The sequence below is a fragment of the Carcharodon carcharias genome, chromosome 3 (assembly GCF_017639515.1).
Source record: "Carcharodon carcharias isolate sCarCar2 chromosome 3, sCarCar2.pri, whole genome shotgun sequence".
NCBI lineage: Eukaryota > Metazoa > Chordata > Chondrichthyes > Lamniformes > Lamnidae > Carcharodon > Carcharodon carcharias.
The window spans coordinates 125,070,687-125,091,726 of NC_054469.1; the positions used below are offsets into that span (position 1 = coordinate 125,070,687).

General features: G+C 42.5%; 1 protein-coding gene across 3 annotated transcripts in view; it reads right to left on the reverse strand.

The window, feature by feature from the left end:
* Positions 1–198: 198 nt before the first annotated feature.
* The window catches only part of dgkb (diacylglycerol kinase, beta), a 975,484-nt gene continuing 954,642 nt past the window's right edge, over positions 199–21,040 (reverse strand). For all 3 annotated transcript variants that reach the window (XM_041184471.1, XM_041184469.1, XM_041184470.1), the window contains one exon: positions 199–294. In XM_041184471.1, coding sequence (XP_041040405.1) covers positions 199–294 — 96 coding nt within the window. The remainder of the gene's footprint in view (positions 295–21,040) is intronic.

Sequence of the window (21,040 nt, forward strand, 5' to 3'; positions counted from 1 at the left end):
GTGCATAACTGAATTCCCATTATTCACTCCCGCTGGGCGAGATTCCTGACAGGAAGAGTAAAATTGAAAACTGGCCCTTATAGGGTGCAACTTGTTCTTAATTACAGCTTTAATTCCCATGTTCTCCTTGTTCTCACTTTTAAAGAAAACCGTACTGTTCAACAGGACAGTTTTTTTTCTCCATCTTATCCTTGTATCTTAGCTCCTAGTTCGCTTGATGATTGAGGAAACAAAGCCAGTCTTGGGAGGTGGAGCCTTCAACATTGGAGCCTGGTTCTTGTGACTTATTGTAATCTGAGAGAAACAAAAATATTATGAATAATGAAAAAAATATAATGATAACATTTACTACACTGTAATATAAACAATTCAAACTCACTGCACTTAAAAAAACAATGAGTTTTCAATATTTATTCCACAATGCTTCTTTGCACTAAAGATACCAATAGGGTCGCACCACGCCATTGAATTATGTGCCTCACCTTTTCCGAAACTCCAGCAAGTTATCAGGGAGAGACAGAATTTAGGAGATGCTCACAGTATAAAGAGGAGAGAAATCAGAACATGAGTCATCTTGGATCACTCTCATACATCTCCCAGCTGCGAGTTAGATAGCAGCATGAGCATGGGCCTGGGGAGCAGGCTGTCGGCTTTGGAGCCTGATTCTTGTGAGCTATTTTAATCCAACAGAAACAGAACTATTCAGTGGGGGTAATTTTAACTGTGGCTGATGTTATAGACCAGCCTATGTCAATTCAGCCACCTATTAGACATCTCTCTCGATTTTTATTTCCATTTGCTGCTCCACAGCTGCTATAAAGCAATTTAGGGGGGGAAGGTAAATATTTATCAATTTTCTGCCAGAATTCAGAAACATGGAGGCAGAATTTTACTGACCCGCAGCTTGAGCTGGGAGGCGGGGCAACCAGTAAAATAGCAGGGAGCTGCGTTGGGAAAGCTTCCCAGTGCAATCCTGTCTCCAGAAAGTTTTCCCAGTGGTGGGCTGCGAGGTGGATTGGCTGCCCAGTCCATGGAAGTGGGAAGCCAGTTTGCAAAGCTAAAGCGTTAAGGCATTATTATGGTATTAAGGATCACTTTACAGGGCCGCTGACATCATGCCAGTGGTGGGGGGCAGCCTGCCTGCAGCAGCCTGGGTGGGACCATTGGAGCCTGAGGTTACATGGCCCAAAAGAGGGGTCTGTGGGCAGGAATAGTAGCCTCCATGACACCAGTGACCTGTGCCTGGAGGGGTTCCCCTCCGACCCTTAGGTCTCTGAATTTTTAACTTTTAACCCGCTTGCCTGGAGGTGCCCAGAGGTCTCCTGCCTGCCTCTGCAGTGCCCACCTCTCCCTGTAATGTTGGCAAGGCTTCAGAACTGCTGGCCCACTGACTTGGCTGGCAGTATCAGGAGCTCACCAGCTATCCTTAATTGGGCTGCAGGCCCATAGGTGGGCAATTAGGGGGCAGCCTATGATAAAATCACCGAGCCAATCCTGTTGCCAGTGAGTGCAAGCTTGTGACCCACTTTTTGCCACCAACACTGGAGTCTCGACGCCATGGTAAAATTCAGCCCCATAAGGTCAGAGGTCAGTAACATACATCTGCAAGTGCCCAATTTCTGAAATTAACTTTCACTAAGAAAATAAGAACATCTCCATATTGCTGGAAAGAACAGTTAAAAAAAATTATGTTCTTCAGCCCGTCCATACATGCCAGAAAATGATTCACTTAGAACAAGTGCAAGTGCTGGAAATTTAAACCCGACGTTGTATTCTTACTTAGTTAGACTCATGACACAGGAAAGACATTCCAGATCTAATTTATATATGATAAAAAACTCTGCAAACAAAAGTTATTATTAACCATTGTGAATCTTACTATTATCATGCAATATGAGCTTCTCCCTTGGATTGAAAATAATAAGAAAAGGATGCCTTTTATTTTATTAATCCAAGTACTCCACACAATGATGCCCATTTATCCTTCTCTAGCATTATTTTTCTTACACTTTTGAGCTGAAAAGGCTGAGCAATTGCCAGCATAACACTTCATATGCTATGAAGGCACTTGAAGTTGGAAAAAGTAACCCTGTACATCTCTTATATTCCTCCCACAGTGCTTAATGATTTAAAAAAAAGTAAATAAAAAGCATGAATGAAGAAGCTGAAATTGAATAAGCTTTAAGGGCAGAACTTTATGGGTGGCAGGGTTTCCCTCCCCTAGAAACATTTATTGGCTGGAGATGGGATTTCTGCCCCTCACTCTGATTGGTCAGCAGCTCTTGGGAGCAGTGGCCATGACTGGGGCTACAAGCAGTCCACAGGTTCTAAGTCCTGGAGCCCTGATGGAGGTAAATATGGGGGTCTCATGCAGAGGTCTTTGAGTGGTGGACTGCAGAGGAGGGTTGGGGTCATGACCAGCAAGTGTGGGAGCACCCAGGAGGGCAGACACTGGTGGCTTGTGGTGGGGGTGGGGAGGTGCACCTAATCACAAAAGGGGGCCAAGTATTGAAAGAGTCCCCCCTCCCCCTGACACCTGAGCAAAGGGGTCTGCCAAGCTTCCTCCCCGTACATGTACTCCTCCTGCCGGCTGAAAATTGTGGGCTAGCTGCGAGCAGCCTTAATTGGCCAATAATTTGGCCTAGACCTTGGCCATCACCCATAAAATGACAGGAAGGTTGGGGGGCCAGCGGGAAGACGGCAGAAAGGCCACCAGGAAAATCTTACAAGTTCCCCTACCTGCAAACGTGCCATTTTTGGGTGACCGTAAAAATCTGCCCTAAGAGTCTACAATGGATAAATATTACAGTGCTGGCAAATTGATCACATCATCAGTTGTGCTGCCTCTTGATTGAATCTTTGAAACGATTTGTAAAGAATTATAGCATCACCCTGGATTGATATTTGCATGGAATTAGGTTAAAGGCTATGCTCCCTGAATACGATATGAATGTTTTCCAGCTGAACATCTGTTTTAACACTCGTTCCATTTCAAGTTTAAATTTTCAGAAACAAGGCAAAGTCTCACTTAAGACGCTACAAGCCCAATCCTGCGTGTATAATTTACAAGTCAAATCAACAAAGTATATGACTCTTACACAATGTTCTGAACTTTATTAGATTTGCATATTTCCTTCTTAATTTATTAGGCATCCAATTAAATACATAATTTTCCATGGGCCATATGTATTAACATAGAGGTTAGCCTTCCTTTGCTCTTCATAGGGTCTTTGCACAATCATTGGAACAGTCTGAACAGAAAATGTAGTTTTGATTCTGGACTGTGAGCTTACATAGAAGGATTCTAGATGAGCCTGCACACTAAAAGATGTAATACCCTCAATGTTTAACACATAAAGATACAATGCAGGAACATTTACCATCTACAAGGCACAAGTCAGGAGTGTGATGAAATAATCCCCACTTGCCTGGATGAGTGCAGCTCCCACAACACTCAAAAAGCTTGACACTGTCCAGGACAAAGCAGCCTGCTTGATTGGCAACACATCCACAAACATTCACTCCCTCCACTACCGACGTACAGTAGCAGCAGTGTGTACCATCTGCAGGAATTCACCAAGGCTCCTTCGACAGCACCTTCCAAACCCACAACCACTACCATCTAGGAGGACAAGGGTAGCAGATAGATGGGAATGCCACCACCTGAAAGTTCCTCTCCAAGCCACACACCATCTTGATTTGCAGAAATATTGCCATTCCTTCACTGTCACTGGGTAAAAATCCTGGAACTCCCTCCCAAACAGTACTGTGGGTGTACCTACACCACATGGACTACAGCAGTTCAAGAAGGCAGCTCACTATCACCTTCTCAAGGGCAACTAGGGATGGGCAATAAATGCTGGCCCAGCCGGCGTAGCTCAGATCCCATGAATGAATTAAAAAAACAGATGACAAGACTTGAAACAGATTTTTAAATCCGTTATAGGGGACAGTTTATATTTTCCCAATGTAATTATGTATGCAAATATTGTGAGCACACTTAATGCTGATACCAGTTAGGACATAGAGAATAGAGAGATATAGTCATCTAACATGGATAGATTAATGATAGGCATATATGATACAATAACAGATACGATTGAAATACTTTCAAACTTGATACACTTGCCTCAAAATTTTCTAGAAGAGCAGGTAATTAATTATAAAACACCTTCTTAGATAGTTGTATTTTTGCATTAAAACATTTCCATTGGTGTGACACCACTACTGTACCAACATTGGATTGTAAAGTGTAGCTTTGTATTTGTCTTTGTCTGACCCTCACATTCACATGTCCTCATTGTTCAGGATTTAAAACTCTCCAGGTTCCTGATTGTGCTCCAGCTTGTAGTAGAGAGGCCAATTTTTGGGGGTGTATAGGATGCAGCAACTTAAAAGGCCAGTGCCCCTTCCCCAGCCCAGGATTACATGTTCTGGCAATCTGCTTCAATAGATCACTAATAGTTATCACCAGTGGTTTTCTCCACTCTAAAGGAAGAAGTATAGCAATTGTGGGAAATTAAAAGTAGAAAGGACTCATTTTTTATGTATAACATGTAGGCCCCACTTTTGCCCTGAAGATATTAAGTGTTGTTTCAGACATGTAGTACTGCCCACGAAGGCTGTGAAATGAAGAATTGCTAAACCATATTGCCCATTGAGGTGCCGACACCAACATATAATACTATATGGCAATAATTTAATTTGAAGGTGACATTTATGAAGATGGAATCAGATTAAATGGTGTTTTAAGCAATTTTGAAAAGCAATGAATGACAATTTAGCAAAAAGAAAAAAATGAATTTTTAAAATTCATACCTTAAAGGCAAGCAACAGTTGATTTATTGAAGATTATATAAACAGTATGTGCATATATCAACTTGCCCGGTGACAATCCATCAATGCTTTCCATATACTTGTGATACAAGCAACCTCTAAACTCAGTACCACTTTGTCAAAGTTACCGTCAACCAAGATCCTGTCGCCATTTAATGTTCCAGAAATTCAAACAAAGTAACATACAGAACTACAATACATTAACAACTTCAATGCAATTACCATCTTAATCAGTTAAATTAACTTAGCCTGTGCAAAAAGACCATAATATGGATATGCAATGTTTCATTTTTAATATTTCACTTCACATAGGTCATGCATGAGATAAAATCTTATTTAAGTATATTTGCTCTTTAATAATTGCTTTTCACCAAAATTATCCATATGTCTTTTCTAGTATCTGATACTGTGCTTCACACTTTGTTTCTGCAATTTTCTCAAACATAAAATTAAATCAAACAAGACATTTTTAAGGGCTTGTTATGCTTTAAGCTAATTAAAAGCTGGCATTTTCTCTGTGACCATTGGAACTGTTTTTAGATAATAGATGATTCTCATTATTAAATAAAAAGGTCACATCTTGCCTTAAGCCAATGAAGCAACGAGGGCCTGTTTCAAATACAATTCAACATATTTCTTTGGTGACTGAAGTCAAACAAAAGATATCAATCACACAGTAATCATCAGCCTCCTCTTCACTGTTACTAACTAGAGAAGAAAAGCCAATGCTGATCAGTTCAGTAGTTTCTTAATGTATTCCATTATGTGGAAAATAGACTGTAGCAGTTAAACCAAAACATGATCAAACTTTGAAAGAGCCAGTAATGATCTGTCAGAAACAAACACTCACACAATTTATTTGGCAATTTTCTCCCCTCCATCTCCCTTGAAGACATAGACTCCTAGGGGGTCAGTTAGCTCAGTTAGCTGGATAGCTAGTTTGTGATCAGTGATGCCAATAGCGCCCCGCCTTCTCAACCTCACCCCTCACCTGAGGTGTGGTGGCTCTCAGGTTAAACTCACAACCAGTTGTCTCTCTTTAATGGGAGAGCAAGCCTATGATTCTCTGGGACTACAGTGACTTTCCTTTGAGACTCCTGATGGGGTAAGATCCCACAGGCAATTAACGACCCTTGATATACCACAAATGTGGCTGTACTTAATGTGAATCACTACACACTGAATGTTAACAAGGTATTCAACTATGGAGGCATGAATTTTGATCTGAATCCCACCTTCATTGTTCACACGGATAACAGTCAAGAGTGGGATCCCTAACTGATGTTTCCTTACCTAGCTTTGGGGCACAGAAACCAGTTGCAGCATTCCCTGTCACTCGCCTGAAATAGGGTAACCCATTGCTCAATACGATCTTACAGCCTATACAGTTCAGTTACGTGTTTGTTTTACCAACTGAAGTATTGGGGAGTTGAATTTCTCCTAAAATTCTTTGTGAGGTGACATTCTAGGTTATTAAACGTTTATTTTTCAAGCCTAAAAAGTTGCACAGAAAATTGCTTTCAGCACACTGCAAATCCAAATGTTCCTAGGTTCACATGTACCATCTGGTGTTGTGCCACTTGGCAGAAGAGCAAGCTTCTCTAAGTCTGTTGTCTTTTCATCAAAGTGTAGAAAGAGCTACAGGATAAAAAAGCACAAGAGGTGTGTGCAGTTCTTAAGAGATTATTAATGATCTGTATAGCAAGAATGATCAACCATAACCTTAAGGATCAAGGAAAACAAACTGGATCCACAATTGTCACAACTGTAACCAGCAGCTTTTTACAGCAAATTTGCTTTCATGTTCAGTGTTCAAAATAGAGTTTTTGAAGACTACTGTTGTCTGATGCAATATTACTAAGAGCAATATGGTATATGTGGAGAGTGTACCACAGAGGAAGGATCAAGAACAGATCAGAGACAGAAAGAGAAGCCAGCCTGCATTCCCACAAACAACTGTTCAACTCCTATAAAGCTGGAAAGTTAATTACATCCAGTGAGTGGGAGTTTTTCATAAGCGGAAGTAAGTAGTCTTTTTTTATGGAGGGGCAAATATTTTATTATTAAAGTATTAAATACCATTTAAATAACATTAATTAAAGTATAAAGTAGTAGCGATCAAACCTCTATTTCTGAAGATCTTTGGGTGTTGCACAGGGATTCTTCATGCCTTATGCTCTTTTTCCTTTTTTACTTCTATGACACATGACATACTTGAAATAACAAACCATAGATGCTTTCACCAGCCACTTCTTTTTGTTCACCCTTTACACCACAAGCTAACCCTTAACCTTATTTTTCATTTCAAAACTTCTGTGTGACTTCAGGAAAGGGAGGGCAGCCTTCCTGAACATGCACCATCCCATGATTTGAACCTCGTGAGCACCAAGCCAGAGACTGGCACTACGCCTATCTTAAAACATAGAGTAGAAGTGAGGTCACACCAACACCAAATCCAGAGAAATAAATTACTTAGGCAGCTTTTTCCATTTGTGCACAATAATTAACAGGAATAATTACGAATCATCCTTGAGCAACTTCTTAGTTTCTGCCTTCTACCTATCCTAATGCTCCTATCCCAGTGGCTGCATTGTGGGAGCTGGAAGGCTTCTGACATTACATTAAGGACATTGAAGATGGCTGCGGTGGCACTAACAACAGCACTGGTGTAGTGAGTGGTGGGGGAGCACCTGAGAGAGGATGATGGGTGCATTTCCGATGAAAGGCTATCCAGTACACAGCAGCCCACTTGATCAGGTCCCCATCCTCCACTGTGGTTGCAGTAGGGCAGAAGGAGTTGACTTGGGATTCCAGGATGCTGATTATGGAGAATTGGCTCATTAATGAGCAATTTAGTCATAGCTCAGGAATTGAATAGAGGCTGCACGGCTTTCCTAAGCCCTGGAAACCCTCAGCAAACCCTATTGGGATTTTTTATTGGTATCCCGAGGAGTGTTGGGGGAGGGGAAGCCCTTGCTATCAGGCACTCTGCGCCCAGTCAGGGAATCCGGCATTGGGAAGGGGGGGTGGCTGGTGAAATCTACTCCCAAGCCCTTGCCTCCGACTCCCCTGATAATCTCTCTCCTGTGACCCCCAGCCTGCAATCCCCTTCCCACTCTCACTCACCTGTGGCCAGATGTCACACTGGCAGTGTGAGGAGCTGCCAGACTCTGATTGGCTGGCAGCTCTCAGCAGATAGGACCTCCGCCACTGGGGACTGAAGGAACCTAAGGACCTAAGGATGCAAGGAAGGACTGACATGGCCACTTAAGTGCCTCAAGGCCACTTGATTCCATCAGGCATCCCCAAGGAGCTGATGGGAGTTACTTACTTGTTCTCCAACTGGTGGGCGAGGCTCCCATTGGCCCAATAAAATCCCAGCCATCATCAGCAGAAATGCAATGCATAAATGCACACTTAAGTGAGCCAAATCAAACTTTGAATCCAGCAAGGATTTCAGAGCAACAGGTGGTGTAGCTGTTTTATGAAATGAGAATATCCCATGTTGTGGCAGAAGATCTGGAGTGCTCGGAACAAAAGACACCAATGCCCAAATGACCAGTTTCCAGCCGTTCATCATCAGACAGCCACAAAAACACGAATACCCTTTGTACCACTGCAGCAACGTGGATGAAATGCCCATGAATTTTGATACGTCCAGCAACAAAGCTTTAGAGTGGAAAGGTTTGAAAATAGGTCTAGTGAAAATCACAGGACTTGACACACTTCATGGTGAACCAGCCCGCTTGGCCGATTAAAGCCTATGGTAATTTCAAATGTAAAATCATGCGGAAAACTGTTTTGTACATATCCAGAACATTTTTGGATGGATGAGGATGGAGCTTGGGTTGATAATGTGTGGAATAGGTGTCCCTGTGGTCTATGCAAAGAGTGCAGCTTATGAGTGTGGGACATGCTCAGATCCCCTATAACCAATGAGACCAACCACGAATAAACACTCAAATTGTAGTTATACCGGGGCTGTTATGTCCGTAGTTCAACCTTTAGATATGTGACTCAACAAGCTATTCAAGGACCATGTTCATGCCAAATGGAGTAGGTGGATGAAAAAAACCTTCACAAAGAGCGGAAATTTATGTGCTGCCCCATATGATGTTCTGTGTGGTTTCATCATCAAATCATGGAATGCTATTAGTGCATAAACTGTCATCAGATTGTTCAAAAATGCATAATATCCAATTCAATAGATGGAGGGGAAGATGATTTGTTGTGGTGGAATGATTCTGAAACCAAAGGTGGCAAATCTATCCAAAGAGGGGTCCTTACGATGATTCCATAGCCAAAGTGACCCTGTGCCAGATGCTGAAGACAATGAGTTTGACAGTTTAAAAAATACTTTGATTGTGGTTAAAGATATCCTTCTAGAATTAATTAATTCAATAAAATGTTCACATTGACTTAATTTAAGTTACCTGTTTTCTGTTTTCTTTTACATTTCAAAATGATGACCACTGACACCAACACCATATTTCATACTCGGTGTGTAAGTCGACCCCTGCTTTTGGATGAATTTTTTTGAGGCTTCAAAGGTCAACATATACACTGCAATGTACAGTAGTTTCTTCTTTGCAGAGACAGGCAGAACTAAGAATGAACTAACATCACATTATCAGATCATGGGAAGGGTTACTTCATAATAATGGTATGAATGGATTTACATTTTCATTGAATTTCTTTCAAATGAAATTACTTCAGGAAATTCCTTTCTACTAAAGTTTACATATCCAGTTAACAACAGCCCTTGCTGCAAGTTCACTTTGCAGAGTATTAAGAAAAACATCTGTTACAAACATCATTACAGCAAATCGAGAGGTAAGGGAAAATGCATTCCTACCAAAGGAAAATACACAGCTTTAATTGTTAGATTTTTACAACTTAACTTTCATTCTACTCTTGCTGTACAGAGTATCAACGAGTCAGCTGTGAATCAACTGACAACACTTTCGTCTCAGAGTCAGATGGTTCTGGATTCAAGTCCAACTCCAGAACTTAAACACAAAAATCAAGGCTGACACTCCAATGCTGCACTGTTAGAGGTGTCGTCTTTCAAATGAGATGTTCAAATGTCCTAAACAAAAACAGAATTACCTGGAAGAACTCAGCAGGTCTGGCAGCATCGACGGAGAAGAAAAGAGTTGACGTTTCGAGTCCTCATGACCCTTCTACAGAACTTGAGTTCGAGTCCAAGAAAGAGTTGAAATATAAGCTGGTTTAAGGTGTGTGTGTGTTGTGTTGGGGGGGGGAGAGTGAGAGAGAGAGAGAGAGAGAAGTGGAGGGGGTTGATGTGGTTGTAGGGACAAACAAGCAGTGATAGAAGCAGATCATCAAAAGACGTCACAAACAACCGAACAAAAGAACACATAGGTGTTAAAGTTGGTGATATTATCTAAACGAATGTGCTAATTAAGAATGAACAGTAGGGCACTCAAGGTATAGCTCTGGTGGGGGTGGGGAGAGCATAAAAGATTTAAAAATATTTAAAAATAATGGAAATAGGTGGGAAAAGAAAAATCTATATAATTTATTGGAAAAAAAACAAAAGGAAGGGGGAAACAGAAAGGGGGTGGGGATGGAGGAGGGAGCTCAAGACCTAAAGTTGTTGAATTCAATATTCAGTCCGGAAGGCTGTAAAGTGCCTAGTCGGAAGATGAGGTGTTGTTCCTCCAGTTTGCGTTGGGCTTCACTGGAACAATGCAGCAAGCCAAGGACAGACATGTGGGCAAGAGAGCAGGGTGGAGTGTTAAAATGGCAAGCGATAGGGAGGTTTGGGTCATTCTTGCGGACAGACCGCAGGTGTTCTGCAAAGCGGTCGCCCAGTTTATGTTTTGTCTCTCCAGTGTAGAGGAGACCACATTGGGAGCAACGAATGCAGTAGACTAAGTTGGGGGAAATGCAAGTGAAATGCTGCTTCACTTGAAAGGAGTGGTTGGGCCCTTGGACGGTGAGGAGAGAGGAAGTGAAGGGGCAGGTATCGCATCTTTTGCGTGGGCATGGGGTGGTGCCATAGGAGGGGGTTGAGGAGTAGGGGGTGATGGAGGAGTGGACCAGGGTGTACCGGAGGGAGCGATCCCTACGGAATGCCGACAGGGGGGGTGAAGGGAAGATTTGTTTGGTGGTGGCATCATACTGGAGTTGGTGGAAATGGCGGAGGATGATCCTTTGAATGCGGAGGCTGGTGGGGTGATAAGTGAGGACAAGGGGGACCCTATCATGTTTCTGGGAGGGAGGAGAAGGCGTGAGGGCGGATGCGCGGGAGATGGGCCGGACACGGTTGAGGGCCCTGTCAACGACCGTGGGTGGAAAACCTCGGTTAAGGAAGAAGGAGGACATGTCAGAGGAACTGTTTTTGAAGGTAGCATCATCAGAGCAGATGCGACGGAGGCGAAGGAACTGAGAGAATGGGATGGAGTCCTTACAGGAAGCGGGGTGTGAGGAGCTGTAGTCGAGGTAGCTGTGGGAATCGGTGGGCTTGTAATGGATATTGGTGGACAGTCTATCACCAGGGATTGAGACAGAGAGGTCAAGGAAGGGAAGGGAAGTGTCAGAGATGGACCACGTGAAAATGATGGAGGGGTGGAGATTGGAAGCAAAATTAATAAATTTTTCCAAGTCCCGACAAGAGCATGAAGCAGCACCGAAGTAATCATCGATGTACCGGAGAAAGAGTTGTGGAAGGGGGCCGGAGTAGGACTGGAACAAGGAATGTTCCACATATCCCATAAAGAGACAGGCATAGCTGGGGCCCATGCGGGTACCCATAGCCACACCTTTTATTTGGAGGAAATGAGAGGAGTTGAAGGAGAAATTGTTCAGTGTGAGAACAAGTTCAGCCAGACGGAGGAGAGTAGTGGTGGATGGGGATAGTTCGGGCCTCTGTTTAAGGAAGAAGCTAAGGGCCCTCAGACCATCCTGGTGGGGGATGGAGGTGTAGAGGGATTGGACGTCCATGGTGAAGAGGAAGCGGTTGGGGCCAGGGAACTGGAAATTGTTGATGTGACGTAAGGTGTCAGAGGTATCACGGATGTAGGTGGGAAGGGACTGGACAAGGGGAGAGAGAAGGGAGTCAAGATAACGAGAAATGAGTTCTGTGGGGCAGGAGCAAGCTGAGACGATCGGTCTACCGGGGCAGTTCTGTTTGTGGATTTTTTGTGGATAGAAGCGGGCCGTCTGAGGTTGGGCGACTATCAGGTTGGAAGCTGTGGGTGTCCTGTCTGCTCTCTCAGGTCGACATAAAGATCCCAGGATACTCTTTTGTAGAAGAGATGGGGAGTTAAACCTCAGTGTCCTGGCCAATATTTATCCCTCAATTAATATAACAAAAACACATTGGCCAGGATTTTCCACACTCTCTGGCGGTGTGAGCGGGCAATATGGCGCGATCGGTTTTATGGTGGCGTGAAATCAATTCGCAATCGTCCGCTCAGCCCGCCAATGGCGGGCCGCATTTCCTGCCATCAGACATCAGAAACCTCATTGTAATACATCTGCATAGCATTAGTAAGCCAGCCATGCCGGAATCGTCCGTCCCCCTGCTGGATCATCCATCAATAATGACAATAGAGAACAGTATGTACAAGTGATTAATACCTGTGCCCAGGCTGTGCAATTACATCTTCTTAACTTTCCTAACCCTGCTGTTATGTCCTGTTGCTCCCTGGACATACACGCGGAGGTGGAAACACCCTGCTGACTGCAACACCCAATCTGTGATGACCTTGGCGGGCATCCTCTGGAGAGCCAATACCTGGAGGGCCCCAGCCTGCTTTTGGAGTCGTGCTATGTGGGAGTGACACCCTCCTGGGCCTGTGGAGCTGGAGCTGCTGAGGTCACAGAAAGTGGGAATTCAGATGGGTTGGACACTCCCAGAGTCACCTGGATGGATGGCCCTGGGGTGTGCATCTGCTTATCCTCCTCCCTATGGGTGCCCAAGGGCCTGTGACTAACTCCTTGAGGCGAAGGGGTAGCTGGAGTGAAGTCGAGCTGTCCGGCACCCCTCTCCACCCCTCTCGTGTACACACTGTCGGAGTTCAGTCCGTCCAGCAGTGCAGAACTGATGTCCTGGACCAAGGATTCCCTGGTGGCCGCCATCCTACCAGTATTGACCTTGGTGCGTTGGCATGATGACATTATCACCTCAGCCTGAAGACGGACGGATTCCTCCACCATGCCTTGCAATCTGAGGAGTGTAGTGGACATCCCTTCCTGATGTTCCTGAGCTTGCATTTGCAGGTCCAGCAAAGTGAACGATTCCAGAGGCTCATCATCTGATTTGGACTCAGCAAATTTCTGGACTCCAGCAGTCCTCTGAGTGCCGGACACCAGAGAGGTCCCTGACGTCACCTGCTGTGGATCAGACAGTGCGATGTACTCACCAGATTGTGATCCCGAGGCTATTCTAAAGCTAGGTCCCACCTAGATGTCTCTCTCCGGGCTGGCGGAGGGTGTGGGTGAGCGCTGTGATTCAGGGAGGGTGTCTTCAGATTCCTCTTCAGAGGTTTCTTCAGGGCTTGATTGGACTCCATCGGCTGTTTCCCAGATGTGCCTGTGGAAGCAAGGAGAGGTAATTAGTGCATGGTAGTGGCCTGTGAAACAGGACACATCATTCACAGCATGGTTGTCTGATGGATGTTACACTGCTGGACCCTCATTTGGTAGAGCACTGCTGACCTCACTGTCAGTAGAGGACTGGTCTAGGTCATCGCTGGTCAGCTGGATGGCTCTATTTTCAAAGTACGTGAGGACCTTGATTTCAGGCATTCTTCCACCGGTCTGCGACCTCACCATCTTGTTGTGTGCTAGCTTGTCCTGCATGAATACAGATGGAGAGAGTATAAGCAGGATACCTGCCAGGCCAGATGATAAGTATACCTGAGATGTGTGGGTGGTGAGTGGTCCCATGGATGGGATGAGGATAATGACAGTGAGTGTGAGAGAGTGAATGGTGATGTCCCTTGAACCCGCAGTAATTGAGATCCCTGTGGATGTGTGATGGGTTTGTGAGTGTGTGAGTTGAAGAATGTTGGCACTGACCACTGCTGCCACTGCCTCCCAAGCCTGGTTGGTCATGCCACTGCCCATCCTGTGGCCAGACCAGGAGGAGAGGACATCACAGCGGGCCTCCTCGGCATCCAAAAGACATTCCAGTGACTCATCACTAAACCTGGGGGCTGTAGCCTTTTGTGGACATCTTTCCTGCAGCAGTCATGGGCTGGAAGCACTAAGATGTGGTGCACGTGACTCAACTTTAAATATGGCGCCCGACGTGATGATGCAGCGAGGTGATGGTGGGTGGGTGAATGAGACCCCGCCTTCCACGGAAATGGCGTGTTTCCCACGGATGCATAATAATGCGGTGGGTTTGGGACGATACGGTGTGAAAACCCACTATCGCAGCCAACGGATAAAACATCGTTTTACCTGCACACTACTGCACTTAGTACAAATCTGGGACAATTCCACCCATTATTTGGTCATAATCACACTGGGAGCTTGCTATGCACAAATTTGCTGCCGTGTTTCCTACTTTCCGAAAGTGGCTTTAAAAGTGCTTAGTTTACTGTGAAGCTCTTTGAGTTGTCTAGTGGTCATGAAAAGCACTGCATAAATGCAAGTCTTTCTTTCTTGCTCAAACATCTCATTATCCTGCAATTGCTTGACAAAATGCATGTGCTTTGGTTGGTAATTAAACACAGAATGTGTCCTTATTAACTGCAGATTGAAATCTTCAAAATGACTCTTTGGCTTGTATGTATAGATATGTCAGCTGTGGTTTTGTCGATAAAGGAAATAACCTGGACGGTATCTGCATAAAATCATTTTTAATTAGGAAAAATAAAATGACACATCGTCTAGTTACACCATTGCAGCATGCTGGAATCTTATGAATTTTCACTTGACTTTGTTGCCTGTATAAAATGGCTACTTTTCTGAAAGCACATGAAAGCAAAGACATTAATGTAGCCCTCAAGTGTTTAACCAAGAGAATGAATCATAGATAAGCCATTTCATGATTAATAACTTTCAATATTTAGAAAAAAACCTAAGTTTAATTTTTAACATGCCCAAGTGAGCAAGATTTTTACTCACTGGGCAGGATTTTTCCCTTGTTGGGCGTACCCAGCGGGCAGGCCTGGGAGTAGCTGCGCTACAGTATGCCGCCTGCGATCGGGCCCTGGCCACGATTTCACACTGGCTGTTCAATTAATGGCCAGCCAGCGTGAAATGCGCACTGAGAGGCTCAGTGCTGCCTGGGTTGGGGGGGGAAGGGGGGCAAGCGCTGAAGTCTGTGCAGGCATGGGAGAGCGCACAGTGAAAACTCCCTGAAGGCATAGAGCTGCCTCAGGGAGCTGAAGGATTTTAAATCAATCAATAAAGTTTTTTAAAATCCTGAAAAAATATACACACAGCAGACTCAATCACCCTATCGTGTGGATAGCAAAAATGCTGCACAAACATTTTTATTTTATTTTAAATTGACATCGGAAACCTCATCCCTCCTGTGGATGAGGTTTCCTCAAAAATTGAAAGGCTGCTTGGCCTATTTGCCCGCCCACCAACCATAAGGTTGGATGGGCAGGGAAAAATTCACTTCAATTAATTGACCAATGGGTTTAACAGCCCTCTTAATTGTTGGTGGGCATGCTGCCGACTCTCACGCACGCCTGCTGACTGAAATATCACATAAGCGCACGATGAGGTTGGGATTCTTGCCGAACGTCATCACCCAATATTTTACACTTGTGTGAGTTGGGCGTGCGCTTGCATGCCGAGCTGAAAATCCTGCCCATTATTTCCATAGATTTTTTTTCAGATGGTGCTGCAACATATACATGCATTAAACATTTATTATGATAATTCTTATATTCAGTTATAAGTGAGTCCCCAGTTTTTCAGTTATTCATTTCACATTAATGACCATTTTACTTTTAACTAATTGAAAACAGCTAACACCCACCCCACGGGGATCTTTCAAGAATTGTGTCAACTTCCCAATCATAGTTAAAACCTGAAAATACAGATTAACTACCAAAAATGTATTTCATGATCTCAATCTAACGTTCACAAAGTCCACTTTATCTTTACCAATCAGTGCAAAAAGAAAGAACAATGGATAAGACTGCATATTGATTTTAAATCCAAATTTTCTAAGAATGTATACCTGTAAATACCAAATACATACGTTCAAGTTGTTAACAGTATCTTTAGATGAAAGAAATGGTCACAGTTGAAGAACTTATAGACAAAATGTACCTGTTTGCCATACAGATATCTGGAATTCCATTATCATCAACATAAGGTTGATACAGTAACAATGTTATATATCCTACTCAAGAAAGTCACAAAAAATTATGCATTTAATTTTCCAAGAGACCTAAAATATGGTGTTTCTTCAATGTAGTTGTAACCTTTGGGTGCTGATAGCTATTGTCTCTGTTATTTAGGTCACAATAATAAATGGGGGATGTCTACTGTAACCAGCAAGAGAGAATCTAACCATCGCCCCTTGATGTTTAATGCCATTACCGTCACTGAATCCCCCGCAATCATGATCCTGGGGGTTACCATTGACCAGAACATGAACTGGACTAGTCATATAAATACTGTGACTGCAAGAGCAGGTCAGAGTAACTCACCTCCTGACTTTCCAAAGCCTGTCCACCATCTACAAGGCACATGTCAGGAATGTGATGAAATATTTTTCACTTGCCTGGATGAGTGCAGCTCCAACATTCAAGAAGCTTGACATCATCCAGGACAAAGTAGCCCGCTTGATTGGCACCCCTTCCACAAACATTCACTCCCTCCACCACTGACACACAGTAGCAGCAGTGTATAACATTTACAAGATGCACTGCAGAAACTCACCAAGGCTCCTTAGGCAGCACCTTCCAAAACCACAGCCACTACTATCTAGAAGGACAAGGGCAGCAGATAGGTGGGAACATCACCACCTGGAAGCTCCCTTCCAAGCCACTCACCATCCTGACTTGTAAATATATCGCCGTTCCTTCACTGTCGCTGGGTCAAAATCCTGGAACTCCCTTCCTAACAGCACTGTGGGTGTACCTATATCACAGGGACTGCAGCAGTTCAAGAAGGAAGCTCACCACCACCTTCTCAAGGGCAACTAGGGATGGGCAATAAATACTGGCCTAGCCAGAAATACCCACATCCCATAAATGAATTAAAAAAAACATTTTTGAACACATTCAACCAGTTATACACTGCACTTCTGGCAATTTTTGGGGAAATCAGGATACAAGGTATCATTTATGATCTCAGCATTATTATACGGTATGATACATAATGCACTGTGCTAGGCAGTGAAATAGCACTAACATCCACAATATAAAATTAAATGTTCATTCATCCCCTGAGTTATACTGGAATAAAGAGAGATACTTGCCTCAGTAATTTGGCCACACAATGCCTTGCACAGTCAATGCAGATACAATCAAAATTATACAGGGCACAGATTATTTAAAAAATATGAAGCAATTGTTCTCATAATTCTTAATGCAAAGGGAATCAATTTTTCCCCAAATTGTCTTTTTCAGGATGAACCTAAAATCATTAAGGTTTTTAAATATTTGTAATGATAATCATGTCAGTGCACAGTTTTTGGTGAATTGAATGTTAACTCTTAAAATAGTTAAATACTTATTGTTTCTAATGTGGCTGTAGAGGTTTTGCCGATTGGAGATGGGAATAATTTGTTTCACCAGATGTTCAGCATTGTGATCATATTGGCATTTTCATCCCCATCACCTTAGATGATTGGTTAGCTACAGGTCCTTATCCATTCAGTACATACATTTTTGATGCATACTTCACTTTGCTGCGATTCTATCGTCATGTTTCATCTTCATTGTTATGTTTTTATTCCTTATTGTTATTTTCTTAATTTAAATGAACCCTTCAAGAAAAGGGTCTCGCTTATCCAAATGCATTACACTGAGATCTATCAGAGAAAACTGAATGTTCATTACAAATTTACTTGTGAGTAATTGTCATATTATTATTCCTAGGTAATTTAGAGTAATATGTGTACAATGTTCAATTTAAATATATATTACTTTTGGATTTTTGTACTACTGTAATTACTTTTGGCCTACTGTGCAATAATTAGCTTTAATAACGTCTAGAAGGGTAATGATAATACTAAAAGAAACTAGAAGTGAAATGGTTGATTGTCTTCACTATCACATCGCTTCTGAAGTTAATATTATTATTTTGGATCTGCTGATCTCCACTTTTATATCACCAAATGCAGATGGTGCTTTCTGAAAGAAACATTAGATGATAACTTTAATTTGTTTTCAAGGACAGTTGCATCAAAATGTGCTAAATCTAATCACATTATATCACTGCAATCAGAAGTAATGAACTTCAGACTCTACTTTAATTGCAGTGTTCCAAGTACTCTTTCACACAGTTAGACCAGGGACATTATTGTGTCATTGCAATTCTATAACCTGCTATGAAAATGACAGAAATGCAAAATTAAAATAAATGATTAATGGTATTTTTCCATGTTTTGTACTAATAGGTATCCCTGAGCCTTGAAATTAATAGACCTGTCAAGCTTCAGGTTGTTATAGATGGAGTGCTGAACAAAAATGGAAATTAAATATTCTTCAGACACTGAGACATGACACTTTTGAATATTTTAAACTTAATTACTAGTTTCTGAATTTTTATCTTTTATCACTAATTTAAATGTTACAAATTAATTGGAATTTTGTCACAGTTTTTCTCTTTTATTTTGAAGAATGTTGAACTACTTATCTGCATAATTTGTCCAAAGTGTAAAAGCACATAGTGTAAATTAAACGTCAATTTTTATCACATCAACAAATTTGTATAAATAACTATTAAGGCAATTAATATAATTCATAATGAGACCTGCATAAGGAGAGTAAAGTACAAGGTGGAATCCCTTTCAACGTTTTAATTGATTAAATAATCAATTGGATAATGCAAGGATCACCCGTTAAACATAGTACTAGTTGATCACTGTAAAACTAATTATGCTTTCCTGACCATTGTCTGTCTTTTGCTTCAAACCCTGGAGGGAGCATAAAATCCAGCCCTTTGCATTTACAGACTTGCCATCTTGTAACTCGGGGGACATTTCAGATCAATATAGAGGAGCACAAAAATTGGTAGCTCCAAATGCACTTGCTTTGATATTCCTAATTTGGGAGATCATTTTATCCAGCACTTACCATGCAAATCAGTTGTCCTTATGTGGAAGGGCTTTAATCAAATTTAGATGATCTTCTTCTACATTTTATTATTTCTCATAGTGGGTCCTCATCTTTTCACATCTCAAAGCAAATTAGATGAAAATTCAGAATATCTACCCATGGGTTACCTCCAAGTTCACCCAAAAACAGCACAAATCACTGACAACAAAGTCCAATTGCTGATTTATAGATCAACAAAACAGTTCCTTAACTGTAATTTTAACCTTAGCTCTCCCAAATTGCTTTGCTCCATAAATAATTCAAGAAGTTGTAGTTTTCCAAGAGACACAATGAGCATCAATCCTACCAGAAGAACAAGTAATATTTGTTTAATTTCCACATCCTATTAGGATTTTATTTATAGTCAGACTTCCAGGGCCCACTGATTTTATTTAATCAGACTTTTCCCATATTTGCTCTTATTTTATGAAGGGTTTGTTATCATTTACCTCTTTGTAAATTTAAGTTCATAGTATATTAAAGTTCAAGGATTGGGGAAAAGGGATTCTTTTAATTTTTGTACTGAAACTCCATCAACAAAGTATTTGCAATGGACTGCTATGAAATCCAGACTTTAACTTAGTATGCTCCTATGAGCTAGTGCGACGACCTGATTGTGTATTTCTTGAGTTCATGACAAGGTTATCTGAAGGCACATCGTTAGGTTTCACACGTAAGCTGATGATGCCCAGCTCTGCCTCACCACCATCTCACTCCACACCTCCATCGTTGCTAAACTATCAGACTGTTTATCTGATATCTGGTATCGGATGAGCAGAAATTTCCTCCAATTAAATATTGGGAAGACTGAAGTCATTGTTTTCAGTCCCTGCTCCAAACTCTGTTCTCTAGCTCCTGACTGCATCCCCTCTCTCTGGCAACAATCTGGCATTAAGCCATTCTGTTCGCAACCTTGGTGTCATATTTGATCTCAAGATGAGCTTCCACTACCTTCTAACTTCCTATTCGTGGACAGCCTATTTCCACTTTTGTAACATCACCTGACTTTGCTGCTATATCAGAACACCTGATGCTGAAACCATCATCCACATCATTGTTACCTATTGACTCGACTATTCCAAAGTACTGGTCTCCCACATTCTACCCCCCCTTAAACTTGAGGTCACCCAAATTCTGCTGCCCGTGTCTTAACTCACAGCAAGTTCTGCCCCTCATCACCTCGTGCTCACTGACTTACATTTGCTCCCAGTCAAGTAACATCTTGTTCTCATCCTTGTTTTCAAATTCCTCTGTGGCCTCACCCCTCACTATCTCTGCAAGCTTCTCCAACCCCACAACCCTTCAAGATATCTGCACTCTAATTCTGGCATCTGTGCATCCCCAGTTTTAATTGCACCACCATTGTTGCCTAGCTCTGGAATACCTTCCTTACACCTTTCCACCTCTCTATTTCAAGTTCCTCCTTTAAGACAATCCTTAAAACTTAAAGCTTTAACCAAGCTTTTGGTCACCTGGCCTAATATCTCCTTATTCATCTATAAGATGCACTGCAGGAGCTCACCAAGGCTCCTTAGGCAGCTCCTTTCACGACCCATGGTCGCTACCATCTAGAAGGACAAGGACAGCAGATACACCACCACCTGGAAGTTCCCCTCCAAGCCACACACCACCCTGGCTTGGGAATATGTCAACATGACTTCATTATGGCTGAGTCAAAATTCTGGAACTCCCTCCCTAACAGCACTGTGGATATACCTACACTATATGGACTGCCGCGGTTCAAGAAAGCAGCTCACCATCACCTTCTCAAGGGCAATTAGGGATGGGCAATAAATGTTAGCCTAGCCAGCGATGCCCACATTCCACGAATGAATAAAAAAAGTGGCTCAATGTCATACTTTGTTTCATAATGCTCTTGTGAAACGGCTTGGAACATTTCATTATGTTATAGATGCTTTATGAATATAAGCTTT